This window comes from Symphalangus syndactylus, chromosome 7 (genome assembly GCF_028878055.3).
Source record: "Symphalangus syndactylus isolate Jambi chromosome 7, NHGRI_mSymSyn1-v2.1_pri, whole genome shotgun sequence".
NCBI classification, from domain to species: domain Eukaryota; kingdom Metazoa; phylum Chordata; class Mammalia; order Primates; family Hylobatidae; genus Symphalangus; species Symphalangus syndactylus.
The window spans coordinates 46,060,924-46,087,505 of NC_072429.2; the positions used below are offsets into that span (position 1 = coordinate 46,060,924).

Below are 26,582 nucleotides of genomic sequence, written 5' to 3' on the forward strand. Positions count from 1 at the left end.
TTAGGTTCAATCTTGAAGTAATGGCGCATCTGCTCACTCTCAGATTTAGTCCTGCGTTCTCTCCTATTTTGTGTTGACAAATAGGATAATGAGAGAGTCCTGCCCTTAGCCTCTGTACCTAGATCTTTTTATTCCAAAACAAGGAGTCTTTGGTTTTGCATCTCAGTGAGAATCACTACTCTAGAAAATACCAATATACCAGCCCTTTCCAAGATCTCCAGTGAAAGGTATCCTCTCCTAGCATTTTCATATCTTGGTCCAGTCTTCATGGCATTTAGTAACTTATCTTCATATACATCATGGTTGAGGTTCAAATGTTTTACAGAGTTTCACTAAAGATATGACTTTATTTTTTTGTCTGCCATACTTTTTGTTGTTTTTGATGAGTTTCATGGAGGATAAGAGACATTTAAAGGTGAATTTTCATTTATCTATAGTTGGTAGAAATACCACTTTTTGCTTAGTGGGATTTCTACATTTTGAAGGTATGTGGGAAAGTTATATTTTTATATTTATTTTTTAAACTAATCATTTCATTGAACTCTTTTTTAGTTCTATTTTTTTCCTTTGGTTCTCTGGGATTTTACAAGTGTAAACTTATATTGACTATAAGTTTTATCATGTAATATATATTTATCCTCCTTTCCAAAATCTTATATATATACCGTATATATACGCACACATATATAAATATGTATATATGTGTATAGATATTCACATATATATCTTACCTTGTGTTATCTAGAACATCCAAGTCAGTATTGAATAGTAGCCAAGAAGTGTCCTGTTATGCTTATAATTTTTATGGGAGTAATTCGTGTGTTTACTGTTTAAAATTGAGGTGGCCAGTGTTTGATGGTAACTGTCAAATTTTTATTAAAGTCCCTTAAAATAGCTACCATAATGATGATCTGATGATATTTTTCTTATTACCTTTGAAACCATAATATAGTATGAGCTCTACTATAACATAATAGAGCTTTTTTTACAGAATGTTGTATCAGCAGATTTTTATTTCAGGTTAGGCACTATCTAACAAACTAATCTCAGAGTGGTTTGGTAGTGGTTGCAGGCCTCCCTTTTCAGACACCGTTGAAGAAAATTTTTATCTGCAGCACAAAGGAAAATCTAGTGTGAATGTTTATCAAATATGTAGAAACATGAAACTTGAATATAGGCAAATATATTATGTGATTGGACCAGACAGATTAGCTCTTAATACAATGGCGTTCACCAAATTTGAGGTTTTTTTCAAGTAAGCATAAAAGTCTAGGACTTTTTGATCTGTGGCTTAATATCATCTAGCAAAAAAGACGTGAATTATAGTTGTCAATCTATTGTGAAAAAAACTGTGCTTTATGTCTGTTAAAAAAAAATGCATTAGCTGGGTGTAGTGGTGTGCACCTGTAGTCCTAGCTACTTAGGAGACTGAGGCAGGAGGATTCCCTTAAGCCCAGGAGTTCAAGGTTAGAGTGAGCTATGATTGCCCACTGCACCCTAGTCTAGACAACATAGCAAGACCCTGACTCTGAAAAAATAAACAAATACAATATTGTACTCTAGTACTACATGTGGTGTTTAGAATGAAAGGGCTAGATCACCTACTCTTGGAACTGATTTGACAAACCAAACTTTAAGTTCTAAGGGCCACAGTTTTTTGTTTTTGTTTTTGTTTTTTTTGAGACACAGTCTTGCTCTGTCGCCAGGCTGGAGTGCAGTGGCGTGATCTCAGTTCCCTGCAACCTCCGCCTCCCAGGTTTAAGCAATTCTCCTGCCTCAGCCTCCTGAGTAGCTGGGACTGCAGGCACGCACCACCATGCCAAGCTAATTTTTGTATTTTTAGTAGAGACGGGGTTTCACCATGCTGGCGAGGATGGTCTCAATCTCTTGACCTTGTGATCCGCCCCCCTCGGCCTCCCAAAGTGCTAGGATTACAGGTGTGAGCCACTGCGCCTGGCCTAAGGGCCACACTTTGAAGGTGAAATAGAAAACCTGAGTCTAACTAATTGCATAAAACAATATGTAGAACTCTATTGTTGGACCAAAAACGTATAGAAATATAACAAATTTGTCAATTACAGTATAAAAGAGGTGTGTGGGAGAACAGCTGTATCTGATAAAAAATGACACCAGATGGTAATATGAATCCACAAGAATAAATGAATAGAACTAGCAATGACAAATAAGAAATGCTATAAATATATAATTTTCTCCTTTTTTCTTTTAGTGCCTCTAAAAAATATAAGATTACATAAAGTAATAATTATTATAGCGATGTATTGTTGGGTATATAATACTATAAATGTGCATTGGTTTTCTGTGGCTGCTGTGACAAATTACTACGCACTGGGTTGCTTAAGACAGTTTTTCTCCCAGGTTTGGAGAGGAGAAATCAAAACTCAAGATGTTGGCAAGGTTGCACTCCCTTTAGAGGCTCTACGGAGAATCTGTTTCTGCCTTTTCCAGGTGTTGGTGGCTGTTGACGTCAATCCAATCTCTGTCTCCATCTTCACATGGCCTTTTCCTCTGTGTCTGTTTTCTTATCTTCTATCTCTTATTTAAAAAACAAAACAAACTTTTCACTGGAATTAGCCCCCACCTGAAAAATTTAGGGTAATTTCATCCCCAAATCTTTAATATAATTATGTCTTCAAAGACTCATTTCCAAATGAGGTCACAGGTTCCAAAGGTTACTATGTGGACATATATTTTTGAGGCCCACAATTCAATCCACCACAAGATGTAATATGTGTAACAGTAATACAAAAGGCAGAAGAGGAATAAAGCTATCTAGAAGTAACATATTTATATCTCACTAGAATTAAGTTAATATAAATCTGAAGCAGATACCAATAAGCTAAAATATATATATGGTAAACTCTAGAGAAACTACTGTGAAAATAACTCAAAAGATACAGTTTAAAATTTATTTTAAAAATTACCATGTTACATTCTAAAATATTCACTTAATATAAATCAGTAAATGAAAAGTATAGGGAAAAAAGAGAATTAAAACATATAGAAAAAGGAGTAAAATAACAAATATAAATCCAAATATATCAATAGCAACATCATGTGAATAGATTAAAGAACCCAATCAAAAGGCAGAATTGTCAGTCTAGAGTTTTTAGGAAAACAAGATCCAACTATGTGTTGTCTGCGGGAGACACTTTTAGATTCGAAGATACAAACAGATTGAAAGTAAAAGAATGGAAAAACATATATTGTACAAATAGCAACCACAAGATAGCTGGAGTGACTACACTAATATCAGACAAAACAGACTACAAGACAAAAAGTGTTACTAGAAATCAAGAAGCACATTTTATAATGACAAAAGGACCAATTAGGAAGATATAGCAACTAAAAACATATTTGCATCTAATAATAGAGCCCCAAAACACATGAAGCAAACACTGGCAGAAATGAAGGGAGAAATAGACAATTCAATAGTCATAATTGGAGACTTTAATACTCCACTTCCAATAATGGACAACAACTAGGCAGAAGGTCACCAGGAAATGAAAGACGTGAACAACACTAAAAACCAACTAACCTAAACAACATCTGTCTTAGTCTGTTCAGGATATTATAACAAAATGCTATATGCTGTGTAGTTAATAAACAAGAGAGATTTATTTTTTCACAGTTCTAGAGGCTTGGAAGTTCATGATTCAGGCACCAGCAGATTTAGTGTCTGGGGAGAGGCCACTTTCTGGTTCACGGATGTCACATTCTTGCTGTGTCCTCACATGGTGAAAGAGGCAAGGCACCTCTCTGGGCCTCTTTTATAAGGGCACCAATCCCATTCATGAGGGCTCTGCCCTCATGACTTAATTACTTTTGAAAGGTCTCACCTCCTCATACCATCACCGTGAGAATTAGGTTTCAATATATGAATTTGGGGAACACAAACATTCATGTCATAGCAACATCTATAGAACATTCAGCCAACAGCAGCATAATATACATTCTTCTCAATTGCACATGGAACATTATCTAAAACAATCCTCAATAAGTTTAAAAAGATCGATACCATCCAAAGCATTCCCCTTGAGACCTGGAATAAGACAAGGATGCCCACTGTCACCACTCCTATTCAACATCCTACTGGAAGTCCTAGCCAGAGAAATCAGGCAAGAGAAAGAAATAAAAGGCATCCAAATAGGAAGAGAGGAAGTCAACCTATCTCTCTTAGCAGACAATATAATTTTATACCTAGAAAACCCTATATTCTCTGCCAAAAAGCTCCTACATCTGATAAAACCTCCAGCAAAGTTTCAGCATACAAAATCAATGTACAAAAAATCAGCATTTCTGTACACCAACAACATCCAAGCTGAGGGCCAAATCAAGAACACAATCCCATTTACAACAGACATACACAAAAAGAAAATATCTATGAATATGGCTAATCAAGGATGTGAAAGATCTCTACGAAAAGAATTATAAAACACTGCTGAAAGAAATCAGAGATGATACAAACAAATGGAAAAACCTTCCATGCTCATGGGTAGGAAGAAACAACATTGTTAAGATAACCATACTGTCCAAAGCAATTCACAGATTCAATGATGTTCCTATCAAACTACCAACATTATTTTTCATAGAATTAGAAAAACAAACTATCCTAACATTCATATGGAAAAAAAAGAGCCCAAATTGTCAAAGCAATCCTAAGCAAAAAGAACAAGAAGGACATCATACTACCCAACTTCAACTATACTACAAGGCTACAGTAACCAAAACAACATGGTACTAATACAAAAACAGACACATAGACCAATGGGACAGGTTAGAGAACCCAGAAATAAAGCTGCACACCTACAATTATCTGATCTTCAACAAAAACAAGCAATGGAGAAAGGACTTCCTACTCAATATTGCTGGGATAACTAGCTAACCATATGCAGAAGATTGAAAACTGGACCCCTTCCTTTCAGCATGAACAAAAATCAGCTTGAGATGGATTAAAGAGTTAAATGTAAAACCTAAAACTATACAAACCATAGAATAAAACCTAGAAAATATCATTCTGGGCATAGGCCCTGGCAAAGATTTCATGACAAAGATGCCAAACGCACTTGCAGCAAAAACAAAAATTGGCAAATGGGGCCTAATTAAACTAAAGAGCTTCTGCACATCAGACTATCGAGGTGGAGCAAGATAGTGGAACAGAAGCCTACACCATCCCCCGCTCCCCCGCCACATGAACACCAAATTGTAACAACTATCTGCACACAGAAAAGCATCATTACAAAAACCAAACATCAGGTAAGCAATCGTAGTACCTGGATTTAACAACATATCACTAAAAGAGGCATTGAAGAGGGTTGGAGAGACACTCTGGAATCACCACCATCACCCCTCCCATATCCCCCAGCAGCAGCTGAGCAACATGGAGAGTCTGCGCACTTGGAGGAGGTAAAGCACAGCAACTGGGGAACTTTACATTAAACTCGGTGCCGTCATAGCGGAGAACAACACTGTGCTAGGCTCAGCCAGCAGCCGCACATGAAGGGAGCTTTCGGAACAGGCCTGGCCAGAGGCGAATCACTCATCCCAGCAGTCAGAACTTGAGTTTCTCAGCAAGCCTCACCACTATAGGCTTAAGTGCTCTGAGGTTCTAGGTAAACTTGAAAGACAGTCTAGGACACAAGGATTGCAATTCCTAGGTAACTCCTAGTGCTGGGCTGGGCTCAGAACCAGAGGGATAGGGTGGCACATGACCTAGGAAGTCATCAGCCTGGGCAGCTAAGGGAGTGCTTGTGCCACCCCTCCCCTAATCCCAGGCAGAGAAGCTTGCAGCAACAAAAGTTACTCCTTCCTTCTGCTTAAGGAGAGGAGAGCAAAGAGTAAAGAGGACTTTGTCTTGCATCTTGGATACCAGCTCAGCCACAGTAGGATAGGGCATTGAATAGAGTCATGAGGCCCCCATTCCAGGCCCTAGCTCATGGATGACATTTCTAGACACACCCTGGACAAATAGAAAACCCATTGCCTTGGTGGGAAGGACCCAGTCTTGGCAACATTAATCACCTGCTGACTAAAGAACCCTTGGGCACCAAATAACCAGCAGTGATATCCAGGTAGTATACTGTGGGCCTTAGGTTCTGAGATGTGCTGACTTCAGGTGTGATCCAGCACATTCCTAGTTGTGGTGGCTACAGTGAAAGATTCCTTCTGTTTGACAGAAACAGAGGAAAAAGTAAAGGGGACTTTGTCTTGCACCTTTGGTACCAGTTTGGCCACGTGGAGTAGAGCAACAAGCATGCCCTTGGGGTCCCAAGTCCAGGCTTTGGCTCCTGGAAAGCATATTTGGATCTTCCCCAGGGCAGAGGGGTGCCCACTTCCTTGAAGAGTCCCAGGCCTGGCAGCATTCACCACAGCACAACTGAACAGCCCTTAAGCTTTAAGTGAACATCAGCAGTGGCCAGGTAGATTCCCTGTGGACCAGTGGTAGTATTGGCCACAGGGAAAGGCACCTCTCCCTGTGGAAAGGGGAGGGAAGAATGGGAAGGACTTTGTCTTGTGGTTTGAGTGCCAGCTTAGCCATAGTCAAATAAAACATCAGGCAAATTTCTAAGTATTTTGACTCCAATCCCTGGGCAGGCCCAAGTAGCATCTCTGGGCCTGCCTAGGGCCTGGGGGAACTTGCTACCCTAAAGGGAAGGATGCAAACTTGGCTGGTGTCACCCCCTGCTGATCTTAGAGCCCTAGGACCTTGAGTGAACATAGGTGGTAGTCAGGTAGTGGTTACAGCAGGCCTTGGACAAGACCCAGGGCTGTGCTGGCTACAGGTCTGACCCAGCACAATCCAAGGTGGGGGCCACAGGAGTGCTTGCATCACCATACCCCTAGTTCAAGATGGCCCAGCACCTTGAGAGAGAGGGAGAGAGAGAGAGAGAGACTGTTTGACAGAAAGTAAGGGAAAAGAACAAGTGTTTTTGCCTGGCAATCCAGATAATCATTCTGCATCTTATTCAAGACCTCCAAGATGGTACCTCTACTAGTCTGCAAAAACCACAGTATTATTGGGATTGAGGCCCAAGCTCCTTCAAATAAAAACCTTCTGGAAAACCTTCTTAAGAAGGACAGGGACAAACAAGCCCAGACTGCAAAGACTACAAGAAATACCTAGCTCTTCAATGCCCAGACACTTACTGCTAAGAATAAGCATACAGAAAAACACAGGATATTATAACACTGTAATTGTGCTATGTAAACTTATCTTAAGTAGAAAGAGCAAATGATGAACTGGTCAAAAATAATGACAACCTGGTCAGGCATGGTGGCTCATGCCTGTAATCCCAGCACTTTGGGAGGCCAAGATGGGCGGATCACTAGGTCAAGACATCGAGACCATCCTGGCCAACATGGTGAAACCCCGTCTCTAGTAAAAATATAAAAACCAGGTGGGTTTGGTGGTGCATGCCTGTAGTCCCAGCTACTCAGTAGGCTAAGGCAGGAGAATCACTTGAACCCAGGAGGCGGAGGTTGCAGTGAGCCAAGATAGGGCTACTGCACTCCAGCCTGGTAGCAGAGCAAGACTCTGTCTCAAAAAAAAAAAAAAAAAAAAAAAAATGACAACTTTTCACAACATAGTACAATAAGACAAAGGGAAACAACACAAAGTTAAAAAGCAGGAGGATAAAGTTAAAGTGTAGAACTTTTATTAGTTTTCCTTTTGTGTATTTGTTTTTTGTTTATGCAATCTGTTAAGTTGCCATCAGTTTAAAATAATGGGTCATAAGATAAGTCATAAACCTCATGTAACCTCGAATCGAAAAACATACAATGGATACACAAAAAATAAAAAACAAGAAATTAAATCATAACACCAGAGAAAATTATTTCCATGAAAAAGAAGATGGGAAGAAAGGAAAGAAGGGAGAGATGACCATGAAACTACGAGAAAACAAATTACAAAATGGCAGGAGTAAGTTCCTACTTAAATGAAAATACTGAATGTAAATGGACTAAACTCTCCAATAAAGACATAAAGTGGCTGAATGGATGGAAAAACATGATCCAATGATCTGTTGCCCACAAGAAACACTTCACCTATGAAGATACACATAGACTGGAAAATAAAGGGATGGGAAAAGATATTCCTTGCTAATGGAAACAGAACAGGAGCAGGAGTAACTACACTTACAACAGATAAAATAGATCTCAAGACAAAAACTGTAAGAAGAGACAAAGAAGGTCTTTGTATAATGATAATGGGGTCAATTCAGCAGGAGGATATAACAATTATAAGTATATATGCACCCACCATTGAAGCACCCAGATATAAAAAGCAAATAGTATTAGAGCTAAAAAAGAGAGAGAGATCACAATACAATAATAGGTGGAGACTTCAACACCCCACTTTCAGTATTGGACAGAACTCACAGACAAAATCTCAACAAAGAAACATCAGACTTAATCTGCACTATAGAACAAATTGACCTAATAGATATTTATGGAACATTTCATCCAACAGCTGCAGAATACACATGCTTCTCCTCAGCACATGGATCATTCTCAAGGATAGACCATATGCTAGTCACCATACAAGTCCTAAAATATTTTTTAAAAAATGATATCATATCAAGATTCTTCTCTGACCACAATGAAGTAAAATTAGAAATAAAAAAGAGGAATTTTGGAAACTACACGAACACATGGAAATTAAACAATATGCTCCTGAATGACCAGTGGGTCAATAAAGAAATTTAAAAGGAAATTGAAAATTTGATTCAAGCAAATGATAATGGAAACACAACACGCCAAAACCTATGAGATACAACAAAAGGAGTACTATTAGCAGGAAATTTATAGCTGTAATTGCCTACATTGGAAAAGAATGAAAACCTCATTTAAATAACCTAACTATACATCTTAAAGAACTAGAAAAGCAAGAGCAAACTGAATCCAAAATTAGTAGAGAAAATAATAAAGATCAAAGCAGAAATATATTTGAAATGACAAAAATACAAGAGATCAACAAAACAAAAAGTCAATCTTTTGAAAAGATAAATAAAATTGACAAACTTTTAAACAGATTAATGAAGGAAAAAAGAGAGAAGACCCAAGTAAATAAAATTGGAGCTGAAAAAGTAGACATTACAACTGATACTGCAGAAATTCAAAGGATCATTAGTGGCTATGATGAGCCACTATATGCCAATAAATTTAAAAATCTAGAGGAAATGGATAAATTCCTAGACACATACAACTTACCAAGGTTGATCTATGAAGAAATTAAAACCTAAACACACCAATAACAAGTAATTAGATCAAAGTTGTAACAAAAAATCTCCCAGCAAAGTAAAGCCTGGTACCCATTGGCTTCACTGCCAAATTCTACCAAACATTTAAAGAAGAACTAATACCAATCCTACTCAAACTATTCCCAAAAGTAGAGGGGGGGTTAACTTCCAAACTAATTCTATGAGGCCAGTATTATCCTGATACCAAACAATGACACATCAAAATAAAATAAAACTCCAGGCCAATATATGTGATGAATATTGATGCAAAAATCCTCAACAAAATACTAGCAAACTGCATTCAACAATACAGTTAAAAGATCACTTATTATGACCAAGTGGGATTCATCCCAGGGATATGAGGATGATTCAACATACACAAATCAATCAATATGATACATTATATCAACGGAATGAAGACCAAAAACCATATATCATTTCAACTGATGCTGAAAAAGCATTTGATAAAATTCAAAATCCCTTTATGATAAAAACCCTCAAGAAAATTGGCATAGAAGGGACATACCTCAAAGTAATAAAAGCCATCTATGACAAACCCACAGCCAACATCATACTGAATGGAGAAAAGTTGGAAGGATTCCCCCTGAGACCTGGAATAAGTCAAAGATGCCCATTTTCACCACTTCTATTCAACATAGTACTGAAAGTCCCAGCCAGAGTAATCAGACAAGAGGAAGAAATAAAGGGCATCCAAATTGGAAAAGAGGAAGTTAAACTGTTGCTGTTCACTGACAATATGATCATGTACTCTGAAAACCCTAAAGATTCATCCAAAAAGCTCCTAGATCTGATAAATGAATTCAGTAAAGTTCCAGGATACAAAATCAATGCACACAAATCAGCAACACTGCTATACACCAACAATAACCAAGCTGAGAATAAAATTAAGAACTCAATCCCTTTTACAATAGCTGCAAAAAAAAAAAAAACAAAATACTTAGTGAGATGGTTAATACTGAGTGTCAGCTTGATTGGATTACAGGAGGCAAAGTATTGTTCCTGGGTGTATCTGTGAGGGTGTTATCAAAGGAGATTAACATTTGAGTCAGTGGATTGGGAAAGGCAGATCCACCCTCAATCTGGGTGGGCACAATCTAATCAGCTGCCAGCACAGCCAGAATAAAAACAGGCAGAAGAACATGGAGAGATTAGACTGACTTAGCCTCCCAGCCTACATCTTTCTCCTGTGCTGAATGCTTCCTGCCCTTGAACATTGGACTCCAAGTTCTTCAGCTTTGGGACTTGGATTGGCTTGCTTGCTCCTCAGCTTGCAGATGGCCTATTGTGGGACCTTGTGATCATGTGAGTTAATACTCCTTAGTAAACTCCCCTTTATATATACATCTATCCTATTAGTTCTGTCCCTCTAGAGAGCCCTGACTAATACAGATTTTGGTACCAAGAGTGGTTCTAGAGGAACAGACTATTAAGGATGGAGTTCTTTCATTGGTTTTGGGGTTTCTGGAGATGGCTGCTTAATATGATTAGACCCAAAAATGCTAAGGACTGTACTTCTAATGGTATGGAGAACACTGATAGTCCTTGGCACAAACTATTTACAGAGTTACACAAAATAAATTCATTTGACACTCCTGATTCACTGTTCATGAGAGGTAAGGAGTTTAGTAACTCTATATATAATACCTTTGACCATATGTGGGGAACAAAGGAAAATAATGAAGTTGGTTGGTTGCTCCTAAGTTCACTGAACAAAGTGATGAAAGAAAATGATGAACTTAGGGATTCTAATTCCTAGCTTCAGAAGCAGATACTAAGCCTCAAACCTGCTAAGATTGTCCTGAGTGAGAGTCTTATCTCCTGTAGAGAAAGACCTGAAATTGCGGGAAATCAGACACAAGTTCTTATCACACCAGTGGCTGACCTGCAATGAAAGGTGCATGCACAGCCTTGCCAGGTGTCTACTGTTGAAATGAAGGCATTGATTGGAAAAGAATGGGATCCTGAAACTTGGAATGGGGATATGTGAAAGGACCCTGATGAAGCTGGGGACACTGAGATTGTAAATTCTGATGAACCATTTTTTGCCAGAAGAAACAGCTTTCTCATCCCCAGTAGTGGCAACATGTCCTCCCCAACCCACACTGCCATCAGCCTTTCCACATTTGTCTGAGGAGATAAACGCTGCACTGCCTGAGGCAACAGTGATGGCCTCCCCGAGGCCGTTGCCAGGCAAGATAACGTTGATTTTCCTCAGGACCCAGCCCCTACCACCCCTGTTTGCTTCTAGACCTATAACTAGACTAAAGTCCCAGGAGGGCCCTAGGGGCGAGGTTCAGAGTGTGACCCACGAGGAGGTGTGTTACATCGAAAAGAACTGCTTGAGCTTTCTAATTTATATAAGCAAAAATCTGGAGGACAGGCATAGGAATGGATATTAAGGGTGTGGGATAATGGTGGACGGAACATAGATCCAAGGCATTGGATCAGGCTGAATTTACTGATTTGGGCCAACTAAGCAGGGATTCTGCATTTAATGTTGCAGCTTGGGTAGTTTAAAAAGGTTCTAATAATTTATATGCTTGGTTAGCTGAAATATGGATTCAAAGATGGCCCACTGTGAGCAAGCTGGAAATGCCTGATCTCCCTTGGTTTATTGTAGAGGAAGGGATCAAAAGGCTTAGGGAGATTGGGATGGTGGAGTGGATTAGTCAGTTTAGACCTACTCATCCCAGCTGGGAGGGTCCAGAAGATATATCCTTGACTAATACTTTGCAAAATAGATTTGTGAGGGGAGCACCTGCATCCTTGAAGAGCTTTGTGATTGCTCTTCTCCGTATGCCAGATTTTACAGTAGGAACCACAGTCACTCAACTACAAAACTTAAATGCAATGGGAATAATTGGATCTCAAGGTGGCAGGGGCCACTCAACTGTCAAAGGCAAGGTGGGTGTAGCTACCATAATGGACAGCAGAGGCAAAGCAGCAATCAGAATAGTCTGACTCATGTAGATCTCTGGCATCTGTTAATTAATCATGGTGTTCCCAGAAGTGAAAATGATAGGAAGCCTACTGCATTCTTATTTAATTTATATAAGCAGAAACTTCCAGGTCAAGTGGACAAAAGACTAAATTGAATTATAAAAACAGAGGATCACAGCCCCTCAATCAATTTCCAGACTTAAACCAGTTTACAGACCTAGAATCCCTTAAATTAAGGGGAGGCTGGGTCCCCTTGACAACAATTTATGCTGTTAAAAGATCACTTATTATGACCAAGTGGGATTTATCCCAGGGATACAAGGATGACACTGACAACAATGTATGCTGTTAGTCTTTCTCCCATCCTTCCCCATGGAGACCTATGGCTTTTTACCAGAGTAACTGTGTATTGGGGAAAGGGAAATGATTGCCATTTCGGGGACTACTGAACACTGTCTCTAAGCTGATGTTGACTCCAGAGGACCCAAAACGTCATGGTGGTCCTCCAGTTAAAGTAGGGGCTTATGGAGTTTTAGCTCAAGTCTGACTTAGCGTGGGTCCAGTGGGTCCCTGGACTCATCCTGCAGTCATTTCCCCAGTGCCAGAATGCATAATTGGCATAGGCATACGTAGCAGCTAGCAGAACTCCCACATTGGCTCCCTGACTGGTAGAGTGAGGGCTATTATGATGGAAAAGGCAAAGTAAGAAGACCAATTAGAGCTACCTCTACCTAGAAAAATAGTAAATCAAAAAACATATCACACCCCTGGAGGAGTTGCAGAGATTAGTGCCACCATCAAGGACTCAAAAGATGCAGGGGCTGTGATTCCCACCACATCCCCGTTCAGCTCTCCTATTTGGCCTGTGAAGAAGACAGATGGGGCCGGGAGTGGTGGCTCACGCTTGTAATCCCAGCACTTTGGGAGGCTGAGACGGGCGGATCACGAGGTCAGGAGATTGAGACCACGGTGAAACCCCACCTCTACTAAAAAATACAGAAAAAATTAGCTGGGCGTGGTGGCGGGCGCCTGTAGTCCCAGCTACTCAGAGAGGCTGAGGAAGGAGAATGGCGTGAACCCGGGAGGCGGAGCTTGCAGTCAGCCGAGATTGCGCCACTGCACTCCAGCCTGGGCAACAGAGCGAGACTCCGTCTCAAAAAAAAAAAAAAAAAAAAAGGAAGAAGACAGATGGATCTTGGAGAATGACAGTGGATTATCGTAAGTTTAACCAAATGGTAACTCCAATTGCAGCTGCTGTACCAGATGTGGTTTCATTGCTTGAACAAATTAACACATCTCTTGGTACCTGGTATGCAACCATTGATTTGGCAAATGCCTTTTCCTCCATTCCTGTCCATAAGGCCCACCAGAAGCAATTTGCCTTCAGCCGGCAAGGCCAGCAATATACCTTTACCATCCTACCTCAGGGGTATATCAACTCTCCAGCTTTGTGTCATAATCTTGTTTAGAGAGACCTTGATTGATTTTCCCTTCCATAAGATATCACACTGGTTCATTACATTGATGACATTTTGCTGATTGGACCCAGTGAGTGAGAAGTAGCAAACATACTGGGCTTATTGGTGAGACATTTGCATGCCAGAGTATGGAAAATAAATGACGAAAATTCAAGAACCTTCTACCTCAGTAAAATTTCTAGGGGTCCAGTGGAGTGGGGCCTATCAAGATATTCCTTCTAAGGTGAAGGATAAGCTGCTGCATTTGGCCCCTCCTACAACCACAAAAGAGGCTTATTTGGGCCTATTGGATTTTGGAGGCAACACATTCCTCATTTCGGTATGTTACTCCAGCCCATTTATCAAGTGACCCAAAAGGCTCTCACTTTTGAATGGAGTACAGAACAGGAGAAGACTCTACAACATGTCCAGGCTGTGTGCAAATTGCTCTGTCTCTTGGGCCATATGACCCAGCAGATCCAATGGTGCTTGAGGTGTCAGTGGCAGATAGGGATGCTATTTGGAGCCTTTGGCAGGCCCCCATAAATGAATCACAGTGGAGACCTCTAGGATTTTGGAGCAAGGCCCTTCCATCTTCTGCAGCTAACTACTCTTCTTTTGAGAGACAGCTCTTGGCCTATTACTGGGCTTTGGTGGAAACTGAACATTTGACTATGGGTCATCACGTCACCGAGCAAACTGAACTGCCTACCATGAACTGGGTGCTTTCTGATGCATCTAGTCATAAAGTGGGGTGTGCATAGCAGCATTCCATCATCAAATGGAAGTGGTATATATGTGATTGGGCTCGAGCAGGTCCTGAAGGCACAAGTAAGTTACATGAGGTAGTGGCTCAAATGCCCATGGTCTCCACTCCTGCCACCCTGCCTTCTCCTCTCCAGCTTGCAACAATGGCCTCATGAGGAGTTCCCTATGATCAGTTGACAAGGAAGAGAAGACTAAGGCCTGGTTCACAGATGGTTCTGCATGATATGCAGGCACCACCTGAAAGTGGACAGCTGCAGCACTACAGCCCCTTCCTAGGACATACCTGAAGGACAGCAGTGAAGGGAAATCTTCCCAGTGGGCAGAACTTCAATCAGTGCACCTGGTTGTGCACTTTTCATGAAGGAGAAATGGCCAGATGTGTAATTATATACTGATTAATGGGCTGTAGCCAGTGTTTTGGCTGGATGGTCAAGGACTTGCAAGAAGCATGATTGGAAAATTGGTGACAAAGAAATTTGGGGAAAAGGTATGTGAATGGACCTCTCTGAGTGGTCAAAAACTGTGAAGATATTTGTATCCCATCTGAGTGCTCACCAATGGCTGGCCTCAGCAGAGGAGGATTTTAATAAACAAGTGGATAGGATGGCTCATTCTGTGGACACCACTCAGCCTCTTTCCCCAGCCACCTCTGTCATCACCCAATGGGCCCATGAACAAAGTGGCCATGGTGGCAAGGATGGAGGTTACACATGGGTTCAGCAACATGGACTTCCACTCACCAAGGCTGATCTGGCCACGGCCACTGCTGAGTGCCCAACTTGCCAGCAGCAGAGACCAACACTGAGCCCTTGATATGGCACCATTCCTCAGGGTGATCAGCCAGCTACCTGGTGGCAGGTTGATTATATTGGGCTTCTTCCATCACAGAAAGGGCAGCGATTTGTCCTCACTGGAATAGACACTTACTCTGGATATGGGTTTGCCTATCCTGCACACATTGCTTCTGCCAAGATTACCATCTGTGGACTCACAGAATGCCTTATCTACCATCGTGGTATTCCATACGGCATTGCCTTTGACCAAGGCACTCACTTTACGACTAAAGAACTGCAGCAGAGGGCTCATGCATATGGAATTCACTGGTCTTTACATGTTCCCCATCATCCTGAAGCAGCTGGATTGATAGAATGATGGAATGGCCTTTTGAAGTCACAATTACAATGTCAACTAGGTGACAATACTTTGCAGGGCTGGGGCAAAATTCTCCAAAACGTCGTGTATGCTCTGAATCAGTGTCCAATATATGGTACTCTTTATCCCATAGCCAGAATTCATGGGTCCAGGAATCAAGGGGTGGAAGTGGAAGTGGCACCACTTACCAACACCCCAGTGACCCATTAGCAAAATTTTTACTTCCTGTCCCTGTGACATTATGTTCTGCTGGCCTAGAGGTCTTAGTTCCAGAGGGAGGAATGCTGCCACCAGAAGACACAACCATGATTCCATTAAACTGGAAATTAAGATTGCCACCTGGACACTTTTTGGGCTCCTCCTACCTTTAAACCAACAGTCTAAGAAGGAAGTTGCAGTGTTGGCTGGGGTGACTGACCCAGACTCTCAAGATGAAATCAGTCTACTACTCCACAATGGAGGTAAGGAAGAGTATGCATGGAATACACAAGATCCCTTAGGGTGTCTCTTAGTATTACCATGCCCTGTGTCAATGGGAAACTACAACAGCACAATCCAGGCAGGACTACAAATGGCCCAGATCCTTCGGGAATGAAGGTTTGGGTCACTACACCAGGAAAAAACCACTACCTGCTGAGGTGCTTGCTGAAGGCAAAGGGAATACAGAATGAGTAGTAGAAGAAGGTAGTCATCAATACCAGCTATGAACCACGCGACCATTTGCAGAAATGAGGACTTTAATTGTCATGAGTATTTCCTCCTTCTTTGTTAAAAACATGTTTGTGCATTTATACATTTGTACTAAGAAAATATCTTCATTTTATTTCCTTTTTTGTTTATCATGTGACATAAGATTTATTGACTTCATATCAACATTTAAATGTTGTTAACTTTATGTAATAGCATTTGGGTTGGGAATTGGTGTATTCTTGGTTGTATGAAGGATAGTTGTATTATGTTAGGAATAATTATGACCTTATTATTGTCTTAATTTGAAAATTATAATTTCAGGAGGTGTGTATGGGTTCAAGTTGACAAGGGGAGGACTTGTGATGGTTAATACTGAGTGTCAACTTGATTGGATTGAAGGATGCAAAGTATTGTTCCTGGGTGTGTCTGTGAGGGTGTTATCAAAGGAGATTAACATTTGTGTCAGTGGACTGGGAAAGACACACTTACCCTCAATCTGGGTGGGTGCGATCTAATCAGCTGTCAGTGCAGCCAGAATAAAAGCAGGCAGAAGAATGTGGAGAGATTAGACTGGCTTAGCCTCCCAGCCTACATCTTTCTCCCATGCTGGATCTTCCTCCCCTTGAACATCAGATTCCAAATTCTTCAGCTTTGGGACTCAGATTGGATTCCTTGCTCCTCAGCTTGCAGATGGACTATTGTTGGGCCTTGTGATTGTGTGAGTGAATACTCCTTAATAAACTCCCCTTTATATACACATCTAGCCTATTAATTCTGTTCCTCTAGAGAACCCTGACTAATACACTTAGGAATATACTTAACCAAGGAGGTTAAAGATCTCTACAAGGAAAACTACAAAACACTGCTGAAAGAAATCATAAATGACACAAACGAATGGAATATATTCCATGTTAATGGATGGCAAGAATCAATACTGTGAAATTGACCATACTGTCAAAAGCAATCTATAGATTCAATGCAATTCCCAGCAAAATACCATTATCATTCTTCACATGACTAGAAAAACACAATCCTAAAGTTCATATGGAACCAAAAAAGAGCCCACATCCCCAAGGCAATACAAAACAAAAAGAAGAAATCTGAAGGCATCACAGTACTTGACTTTAAATTATACTAAAAGGCTATAGTTACCAAACCAGAATGGTACTGGTATAAAAATAGGCACACAGACCTATGAAACAGAACAGAGAACCAAGAAATAAAGACAAATACTTACAGCCAACTGATCTTCAACAAAGCATACAAAAACAAAGTGTGGAAAGGACACCTTATTCAAGAAATGGTGCTGGGATAACTGGCAAGCCTCATGTAGAAGAATGAAACTGGATCCTCATCTCTCACCTTACACAAAAATCAACTCAAGATGGATCAAAGACTTAAATCTAAAACCTGAAACCATGAAAATTCTAAAATATAACAGCAGAAAATCTCTTTTAGACATTGGCTTAGGCAAACAATTCATGACTGAGAACCCAAAAGAAAGTGCAACTACAACAAAAATAAATGAATGAGCCCTAATTAAACTAAAAAGCTTCTGCATAGAAAAGAATTAGCAAAGTAAACAGACAACCCACAGAGTGGGAGAAAATATTCACAAATTCTGCATCAGACAAAGGACTAATATCCAGAATCTACAAGGAACTCAAACAAATCAGTAAGAAAAAAAAATCTCATCAAAAAGTGGGTAAGGACATAAATAGACAATTCTCAAAAGAAGATATGCAAACAGCTAACAAACATATGAAAAAAATGCTCAACATCACTAATTATCAGGAAAATGCAAATTAAGACAATAATGTGATACCACCTTACTCTTGCAAAAATGGCCATAATAAAAAAAAATAGATGTTGGCCAGAAAGTGGTGAAAAGGGAACAATTTTACACTGCTGGTGGGAATGTAAACTAGTACAACCACTATGGAAAACAGTGTGGAGATTCCTTAAAGAACTAAAAGTAAAACTACTATTTGATCCAGCAGTCCCACTACTGGGTGTCTACCCAGAGGGAAAAAAGTCATTATATGAAAAAGATACTTGAACACACATGTTTATAGCAGCACAATTCGCAATTGTAAAAATATGGAATCAGCCCAAATAGCCACCAATCAACAAGTGTATAAAGAAATTGTAATATATATATATATATACATAAAATATATGTATTATATATATAATACACCATGGAATACTACTCATTCATAAAAAGGAATGAAATAATGGCATTCTCAGCAACGTGGATGGAACTGGAGACCATTATTCTAAGTGAAGTAACTCAGGAATGGAAAGCCAGACACCACATGTTCTCATTCATAAGTGGGAGCTAAGCTATGAGGATGCAAAGGCATAAGTATAATACAATGGACTTTGGGGACTCAGAGGGAAAGTGTGGGAAGGTGGTGAGGAATAAAAGACTACAAACTGGGTGCAATGTATACTGCTCGGGTGATGGGTGCACCAAAATCTCAGCAATGACCACTAAAGTACTTATTCCTGTAACCAAATACTGTTCCCCAAAAACCCATTGAAATAAAACAATTAAGTTAAAGTATACCATTATTTTTTAAAGTGTATCATATTTGTAGCTGTTACATTGTGAATAGCACAAAAATCAGCAAATAATTTTCCAGTATTTAAGAGGTATTATCCAATGCAGCAAGGAAGTCACATCATTGACAAACAGGTCAAGATTCAATGTCTTTGTCATTTTACTCTATATTATTTGTTAAGATAAATGAAAATACCAACAGACATTCATGTGAGAACTATACTTGTCAATTACAACCATAGATAGTTTATGGATAGAAAAGTTCAGCAAAAATCAAGGAAAACATTCTGTGATAATTGATAATAGGGAGAATTGTATATTTTATTACTATTTTAAACTATTTACCAAACATCCTTTGTATCAGTTAAATTTATAATATATATATGGTATATGCATACATATATATGCACATACATGTGTATTAAGCATTTACCAGGCCAACGCCAGCTATATAGCATCTCAATTCCACTTATTAGAAAAGTTTCTTGCTCTAGTTTAAAGTGAACAACACAATAGAACTATTATCTGTGGTACCCGCTTAGATCTATAATGCAAGGAATAATATTTTAAGTTTGATCAGGTGAATTCCACTGATACATGTTGTGCTGAATTTTTCCTGACTGTATCACTGTTTCTAGAAGTAACCACAATCCTTCCTATATTTTTGAAAAGCTTATTTTTTTAAAATGCATCCTTTCCCAATAAAAATGCTGTCTTTACTGTATACTAAATTTCCTAATGCGCAATGAGACACTACCTCACTCCTGCAATAATTACTATAATTTAAAAATCAAAAAGTAATAGATGTTGGCATGAATGTGGTGAAAAGGACAGTCTTTTATACTGTTGGTGGGAATGTAAACCAGCACAACCACTATGGAAAATACTTTGGAGATTTCTTAAAGATCTAGAAGTAGAGCTATTATTTGATCTAGCAATCCCACTATCAGGTATCTACCCAAAGGAAAAGAAGTCATTATATGAAAAAGAGAAATGTGCAAGCCATGTTGATAGCAGCACAACTCACAATTGCAAAAATATGGAACCAACCTAAATGCCCATCAGCCAACAAGTGGATAAATAAAATGTGGTATATATACACCATGCAATACTACTCAGCCATAAACTAAATAAAATAATAGCTTTTGCAGCAGCTTGGGTGGACCTGGATGCCATTTTTCTAAGTGAAGTAACTCTGAAATGGAAAACCAAATATTGTATATTCTCACATACAAGTGAGAGCTAAGCTATGAGAATGCAAAGACATAAGAATGATATAATGGATTTGGGGGACTTGGAGGGAAGGGTGGGAGGGGAGTGAAAGATAAAAGACTACACATATTAAGTACGGTGTACACTGCTTGGGTAACAGGTGCACCAAAATCTCAGAAATCACCACTAAAGAACTTATCCATGTAACTGAAAACGACCTGTTCCCCAAAACTATTGAAATCTTAACCCTCAAAAATCTGGGTATAGAAGGAACATACCTCAACATAATAAAAACCATATATGACAGACTCACAGCTAGTATCATACTGAGTAGGCAAAAACTCAATGCCTTTTCTCTAGGATCTAGAATATGACAAGGATGCCCACTTTCACCACTGTTATTCAACATAGTATTCAACATAGTACTCTTAGCTAGAGCAATTAGACAAGAGAAAGAAATAAAGGGCTTCCTAGGCCAGGCGAAGTGACTTACACCTGTAATCCCAGCACTTTGGGAGGCTGAGGGAGGAGGATTGCTTGAGCCCAGGAGTTCGAGACCAGCCTGGGCAACAAAGCAAGGCCTCATCTCAAAAAAAAAAAAAAGAGAGAGATAGAGAAGACATAAAGGAAGTCCGGGCACAGTGGCTCGTGCTTGTAATCCCAGCACTTTGGGAGGCCGAGGCGGGCGGATCACGAGGTCAGGAGATCAAGACCACGGTGAAACCCCGTCTCTACTAAAAATACAAAAAATTCAGCCAGGCGTGGTGGCGGGCACCTGTAGTCCCAGCTACTTGGAGAGGCTGAGGCAGGAGAATGGTGTGAACCCGGGAGGCGGAGCTTGCAGTGAGCTGAGATCGCGCCACTGCACTCCAGCCTGGGTGCCTGGGTGACAGAGCAAGACTCCGTCTCAAGCAAAAAAAAAAGAAAAGAAAAATAGCTGGGCTTTGTGGCATGTGCCTGCAGTCCCAGCTACTCAGAAGGCTGAGGCAGGAGAATCGCTTGAACCCAGGAGATGGAGGTTGCAGTGAGCCTAGATGGCACCACTGCACTCCAGCCTGAGTGACAGAGCAAGACTCTGTCTCAAAAAAAAAAAAAAAAAAGGCAAATGACATGAACAGCCACTTCTCAAAAGAAAACATACATGTGGCCAATAAGCATATGAAAAAAATGCTCAACATCACTAATCATTAGATAAATGCAAATCAAAACCACAATGAGATACCATCTCACACCAGTCAGGATGGCTATTATTGAAAAGTCAAAAATAACAGATGCTGGTGAGGTTGCAGAGAAAAGGGAATGCTTATACACTGCTGGTGGGAATATAAATTAGTTCAGCCACTGTGGAAAGCAGTTTGAAGATTTCTCAAAGAACTTACATTCAAGCCAGCAAATCCCATAACTGTGTACACAACCAAAGGAATATAAGTCATTCTACTATAAAGACACATGTAAGTGTAAGTTCATCATGGCACTATTCACAATAGCAAAGACAGAGAATAATCCTAAATGCCCATCAATGGTGCACTGGATAAATAAAATGCAGTACATTGGCCAGGCGCAGTGGCTCACGCCTGTAATCCCAGCATGTTGGGAGGCCAAGGCAGGCGGATCAGCCTGGCCAACACGGAGAAACCCTGTCTCTACTTAAAATACAAAAATTAGCCAGGCCTGGTGACAGGCGCCTGTAATCCCAGCTACTCGGGAGGCTGAGGCAGGATAATCGCTTGAACCCGGGAGGCGGAGGTTGCAGTGAGCCGAGATCATGCCATTGCACTCCAGCCTGGGGGACAAGAGTGAGACTTTGTCTGAAAAAAATACAATACAATACAATACTGTACATATACATCATTGAATACTATGCAGCCATAAAGAAAGAAAAAGATCATGCCCTTTGCAGCCCACTGAATGGAGGTGCAGGCCATTATCTCAAGTGAATTAATATAGAAACAGAAAACCAAATACTACATGTTCTCACTTATAAGTGGGAGCTAAAAAAGAATGTGAAAAGACAACACCCTCAATGAGAAAATCTTTGCAAATCATATATCTAATAAGGTAATTGCATCTAGAATATATAAAGAACACTTACAACTCAACAACTGAAAAACGAATAAACCGATTAAAAATTGGGCAAAAGATATGAATAGATATTTCTCCAAAGAGGATACAGAAATGACCAATAAGCACATGAAAAGAGTCTCAAGAGGAAGCAAAAGAAGGTTATGGGGCTTTTAATGGTGTTGAGAATTGAAGAACTCCAAAAAGTGCCAATAAGTACTCACTGGAAAGCATAGTAAAACAATTTGAGAACAATAGTCATGGGTGGAAGGGGGGAAATCGAAGGTCCTAATTCAATTATCCCTGAGTAAGAAAAAAAAGAGCTTTGAAAAGAGAGATGAGAAAACTCAGTGAAATATTAGAAATAAAAGCAAATTCAAAACTTAGTGGAAGGGACTACAAATAGATTGGATTGTGCTAAATAAACCTGTCTTGGCCCTATGAACTTCTCAACTAACAAATGTCTTCTTGTAGCAAAAACCCCTATACTGAGGAGGAACTGATAGGAATTGAGTCCATATGAAGCAAAATGGTGGGGGTGAGGGACAATTAAACAAAGGAAAAAGGTCCAAGTAAAAAGGGTAAAGGGTGTCACAAAGTAAGATATTAAAAAATTATATTTTTATCATTTCATGACAATAGCTGAATAGAAATATATAGAGCAACAAAGATAGGAAAATTATCCTGGTCTGTTTCTTCTAAAATTATGGGGAAGCACTTTTCATATAAACATGAGCATAAGAAAAGGATCATGGGCAAATCTGATATAAAATTATTTTTAAAGGAAAGGACAAATAATTACACTAAAGGAAATAAATACACACAAGAAAGAAAATTCCACAAATTGCTACATAATATTTGAAAACAACTTAAACATTTTTAGAAAATAATGAAAAGCTATGCAGGAATACACAAATCAGCATTAGAGAGACTCAGTAATGATATGATTGGAGAAAAAAAGCTTTGAAAAGAGAGATGAGAAAACGCAGTAAAATATTGGAAATAAAAGCAAAATAATTTTTTCAGAAGCAAACACTAAACCAGAAGGCACATAACAGCAAATAAACACTAGGGATAATGCCTAAAGAAAACTATAAGATGAAAACAATAATAAAAAGTAAAATATTTTTTTAAAAACAGCTAGGTAGGATTTAGAAGTGATAGCTACAAAAGAAAGGCAAAGAATATTTAATGTAAATATAATTGGATGAAGACGAAATCTGAAGTAATAAAACAGAAGAAATACTAAAATCTATAATTTAAGAAAACTTTCTAGGAAAATAAACTTCAAAAATACTTGTAAATAAGCTACCACTTGTAAAGAAAAGAAAATTACATTGTCATTCAACATCTTTAAAATGAGAATATAATAGCATAAAAAAATGTAACTATGGAAAGAAAGTCAAAATCAGGGATAATTATATAGAGGGGAATTATTTCAAGTTATTTGAAACTTCTCATCTGCAACACCAGGAGCTAGAAGATACTGGAATAAAATAAATGTATTTAAAAATCAATTCAACAGAGGACTTATATTACCAGTATGCAGAACTGGTAATTTGAACCAACCATACCATTGGAGATATTTTAAAATGATAAAAGTATCTAATGACTAATAAAGTCATGGAGAATTAACAGGTAGAGATTCTGAAAAAGGCCACAAATTCAGAAGGGAAAGTAACTTTCTGGTCACTTTGGATCTGGGTTGTTTCTATATAAGAGGTAGGGCATCAGGATGGCTGAGTAGTCTAAGGTACCAGACTCAAGACAAGGAGGGAATTCTAAAAACAGTAAAAGAAAAGTGACAAGTCACATATAAGAAAATTCCCATTAGACTAACAGCAGATTTCTCAGCAGAAACTTTACAGGCTAGGATAGAATGAGATGATATATCCAAAGTGCTGAAATTTTTTAAAACTATCAGCCAAAAATACTACACCCAGCAGAGCTATACTTCAGAAATGAAGGAGAAATAAAGTATTTCCCAAACAAGCAAAAACTGAGGAAGTACATTACAACTAGACAAGTCCTACAAGAAATACTTAAAGGAGTCCTACAACTGTTTTTTTTTTGTTCTTTTTTGTGAAGAACAGGGTCTTGCTATGTTGCCCAGGCTGGTCTTGAACTCCTGGCCTCAAGCGATCTTCCTGCCTCTGCCTCCCTAAGTGCTGGGATTACAGGCATGAGCCACTGTGCCCATAAATGCTGTTGGTGGGAATGCAAATTAGCACTGCCACTAAGGAAAACAGTATGGGAGTCCCTAAAAAAACTACAAATAGAACTACCATATCATCCAGCAATTCCACTATTGGGCATTTATCCAAAGAAAAGGAAACCAGTATGTCAAAGTGATACCTGCACCTCCCATACTTACTGCAGCACTATTCACAATAGCTACTATGTGGAATCAACCTCAATGTCCATCAACAGGTGAGTGGATAAAGAAAATGTGGTGTATACGCACAACGGAATATTATCCAGCCATAAAAAAGAATGAAATCCTGTTATTCATGGCAGTATGGCTGAGCCTGGAGGACATATGTTAAGTGAAATAAGTCAGGCACAGAAAAATAAATACATGTTCTCACTTATATGGCAGCTACAAAATTGTATTCAGCTCATGGAAGTAGTATTGTGCTTATTAGAGGCTGGGAAGGGTGAAGGAAAAGGAGGATGGTGAAAGGTTGGTTAATGGATACGAAATTATAGCTACATAGGAGGAATGGGTTGTGGTGTTTTGCAGCACTGTAGCACTGTAGGATGAATATGGTTAACTATAATTTCTTATATATTTTCAAAAAGCTAGAAGAGTGGATTTTAAATGTTCATGCAAAAATGATAAATGTTTGAGATTATGAATATGCTAATTACCCTGATTTTATTATTATATATTGTATATATGTATCAAAATGTCACCCTGTATCCCATAAATATGTACAATTATTATGTACCAACTAGAAATAAAAGGAAAAAAATAGGTGAATGAATACTGAGATATACTTCTGACAGTCTCCAAGGACTAGAGAAACAAAGGTCAGAATCCTGAGTCTACCAGTCATGGTGGAACTTCTTAAATAATCTCTCATGTTTGGCTAGGAAATTGAATAACCATACTTAAAGAATACATGTAAATTTTAGATAATGAGGTTTTATCTAGAATACCTGAAGCCTGAAATAGATTAAGATTACCCATGATTGCTAGTGCCCCAAGATGCCTGGCAAAAGTCCATTAAAATCCATTCTGGAGAAAGAAAATGTTATAAGCCCCAAATTATTTCCAGGAATAAGTGTTTAATACAACTTTCAGCACAAAATCAAAGATAACCAGGTTTATGTGGAGACAAAACACCATAAAGATACAATTTTAAAATACACCACAGGAATAGACCCATGAGGATCCCAGTTACTGGACATATCAGAAATAGACGCTAAAACCATGAGCTTATTGTGTTCAGGATATAAATGCCAAGCTTGAAAGTTTCTAGAGGAAACTAGAAATTATACACAGTAACAATAAATTTGAAAAAGAACAAATAAAAGTATCTCAGACCATTTGTGCTGCTATAACAGAATGCCACAGACTGAGTAATTTATGAGAACAGAAATTTATTTCTCACAATTCTGGAGGCTAGGGGAAGTCCAAGATCAAGGCACTAGCATCTGGTGAAGATCTTCTTGCTGCATCGTCACATGAGAGAGACAAAAGCATAAGACAGGAACAGGCTCCTTCCATCAAGTCCTTTTACAATGCCATTAATTTATTCATGAGGGCAGATCCCTCATAATCTAAACATTTCCTGAAATTCCCCACCTCCCAACACTGTTGTATAAGGGATTGAATTTTCAACACATGAATTTGGGGGTACAAATTCAGACAACAGCAAGAAGAGAGAATTATTAAACTTTAAGGTGGGTGAACTATCCACAATAAAACCCAAAGAGCAAAAGGTGTTAAAATAAAAGGTAGACATAGATGGGATAGAGTAATAAGGTTAAAATATGTTTAATTCGAGTACTAAAATAATACTATAGAAATACAATGGAACAGAAGCAACATTGGAGAACATTATAGCTGAGGATATGCTCAAAGTGGTGTAAAGGCATTAATCCACAAATTCAAAAATCCTATACAACGGACGTTGGGGACTTGGGGGCAAGAGTGGGGGGTGGCGAGGGATAAAAGATTGCAAATATGGTGCAATGTATACTGCTCAGGTGATGGGTGCACCAAAATCTCACAAATCACCACTAAAGAACTTACTCATGTAATCAAATACCACCTGTACCCCAATAACTTATGGAAAAATTAAAAATAAAAAAAATCCTACTGAATCCAGAACAGGATGATTATAAAGACACATCATGGTAAAACTGCAAAATATCAGACACACAGAAAATCTTAAAAAGCTGCCAAAGGAAAATAAACAGAATACCTTTAAAGGAATGACAGATTGACAG

General features: G+C 39.0%; 1 protein-coding gene across 16 annotated transcripts in view; it reads right to left on the reverse strand.

Moving 5' to 3' along the window:
- LOC129486279 (protocadherin alpha-C2) overlaps positions 1 to 26,582 on the reverse strand; it is a 223,610-nt gene that overhangs the window by 96,267 nt on the left and 100,761 nt on the right. For 2 of the 16 annotated variants that reach the window (XM_063642733.1, XM_063642734.1), the window contains exon 2: positions 2,188 to 2,553. The exons of the other annotated variants lie outside the window; for them this stretch is intronic. In XM_063642733.1, coding sequence (XP_063498803.1) covers positions 2,548 to 2,553 — 6 coding nt within the window. In that variant the 3' untranslated portion in view covers positions 2,188 to 2,547. Of the gene's footprint in view, positions 1 to 2,187; positions 2,554 to 26,582 lie in introns of those variants that run through there. 16 annotated transcript variants of the gene reach the window in all.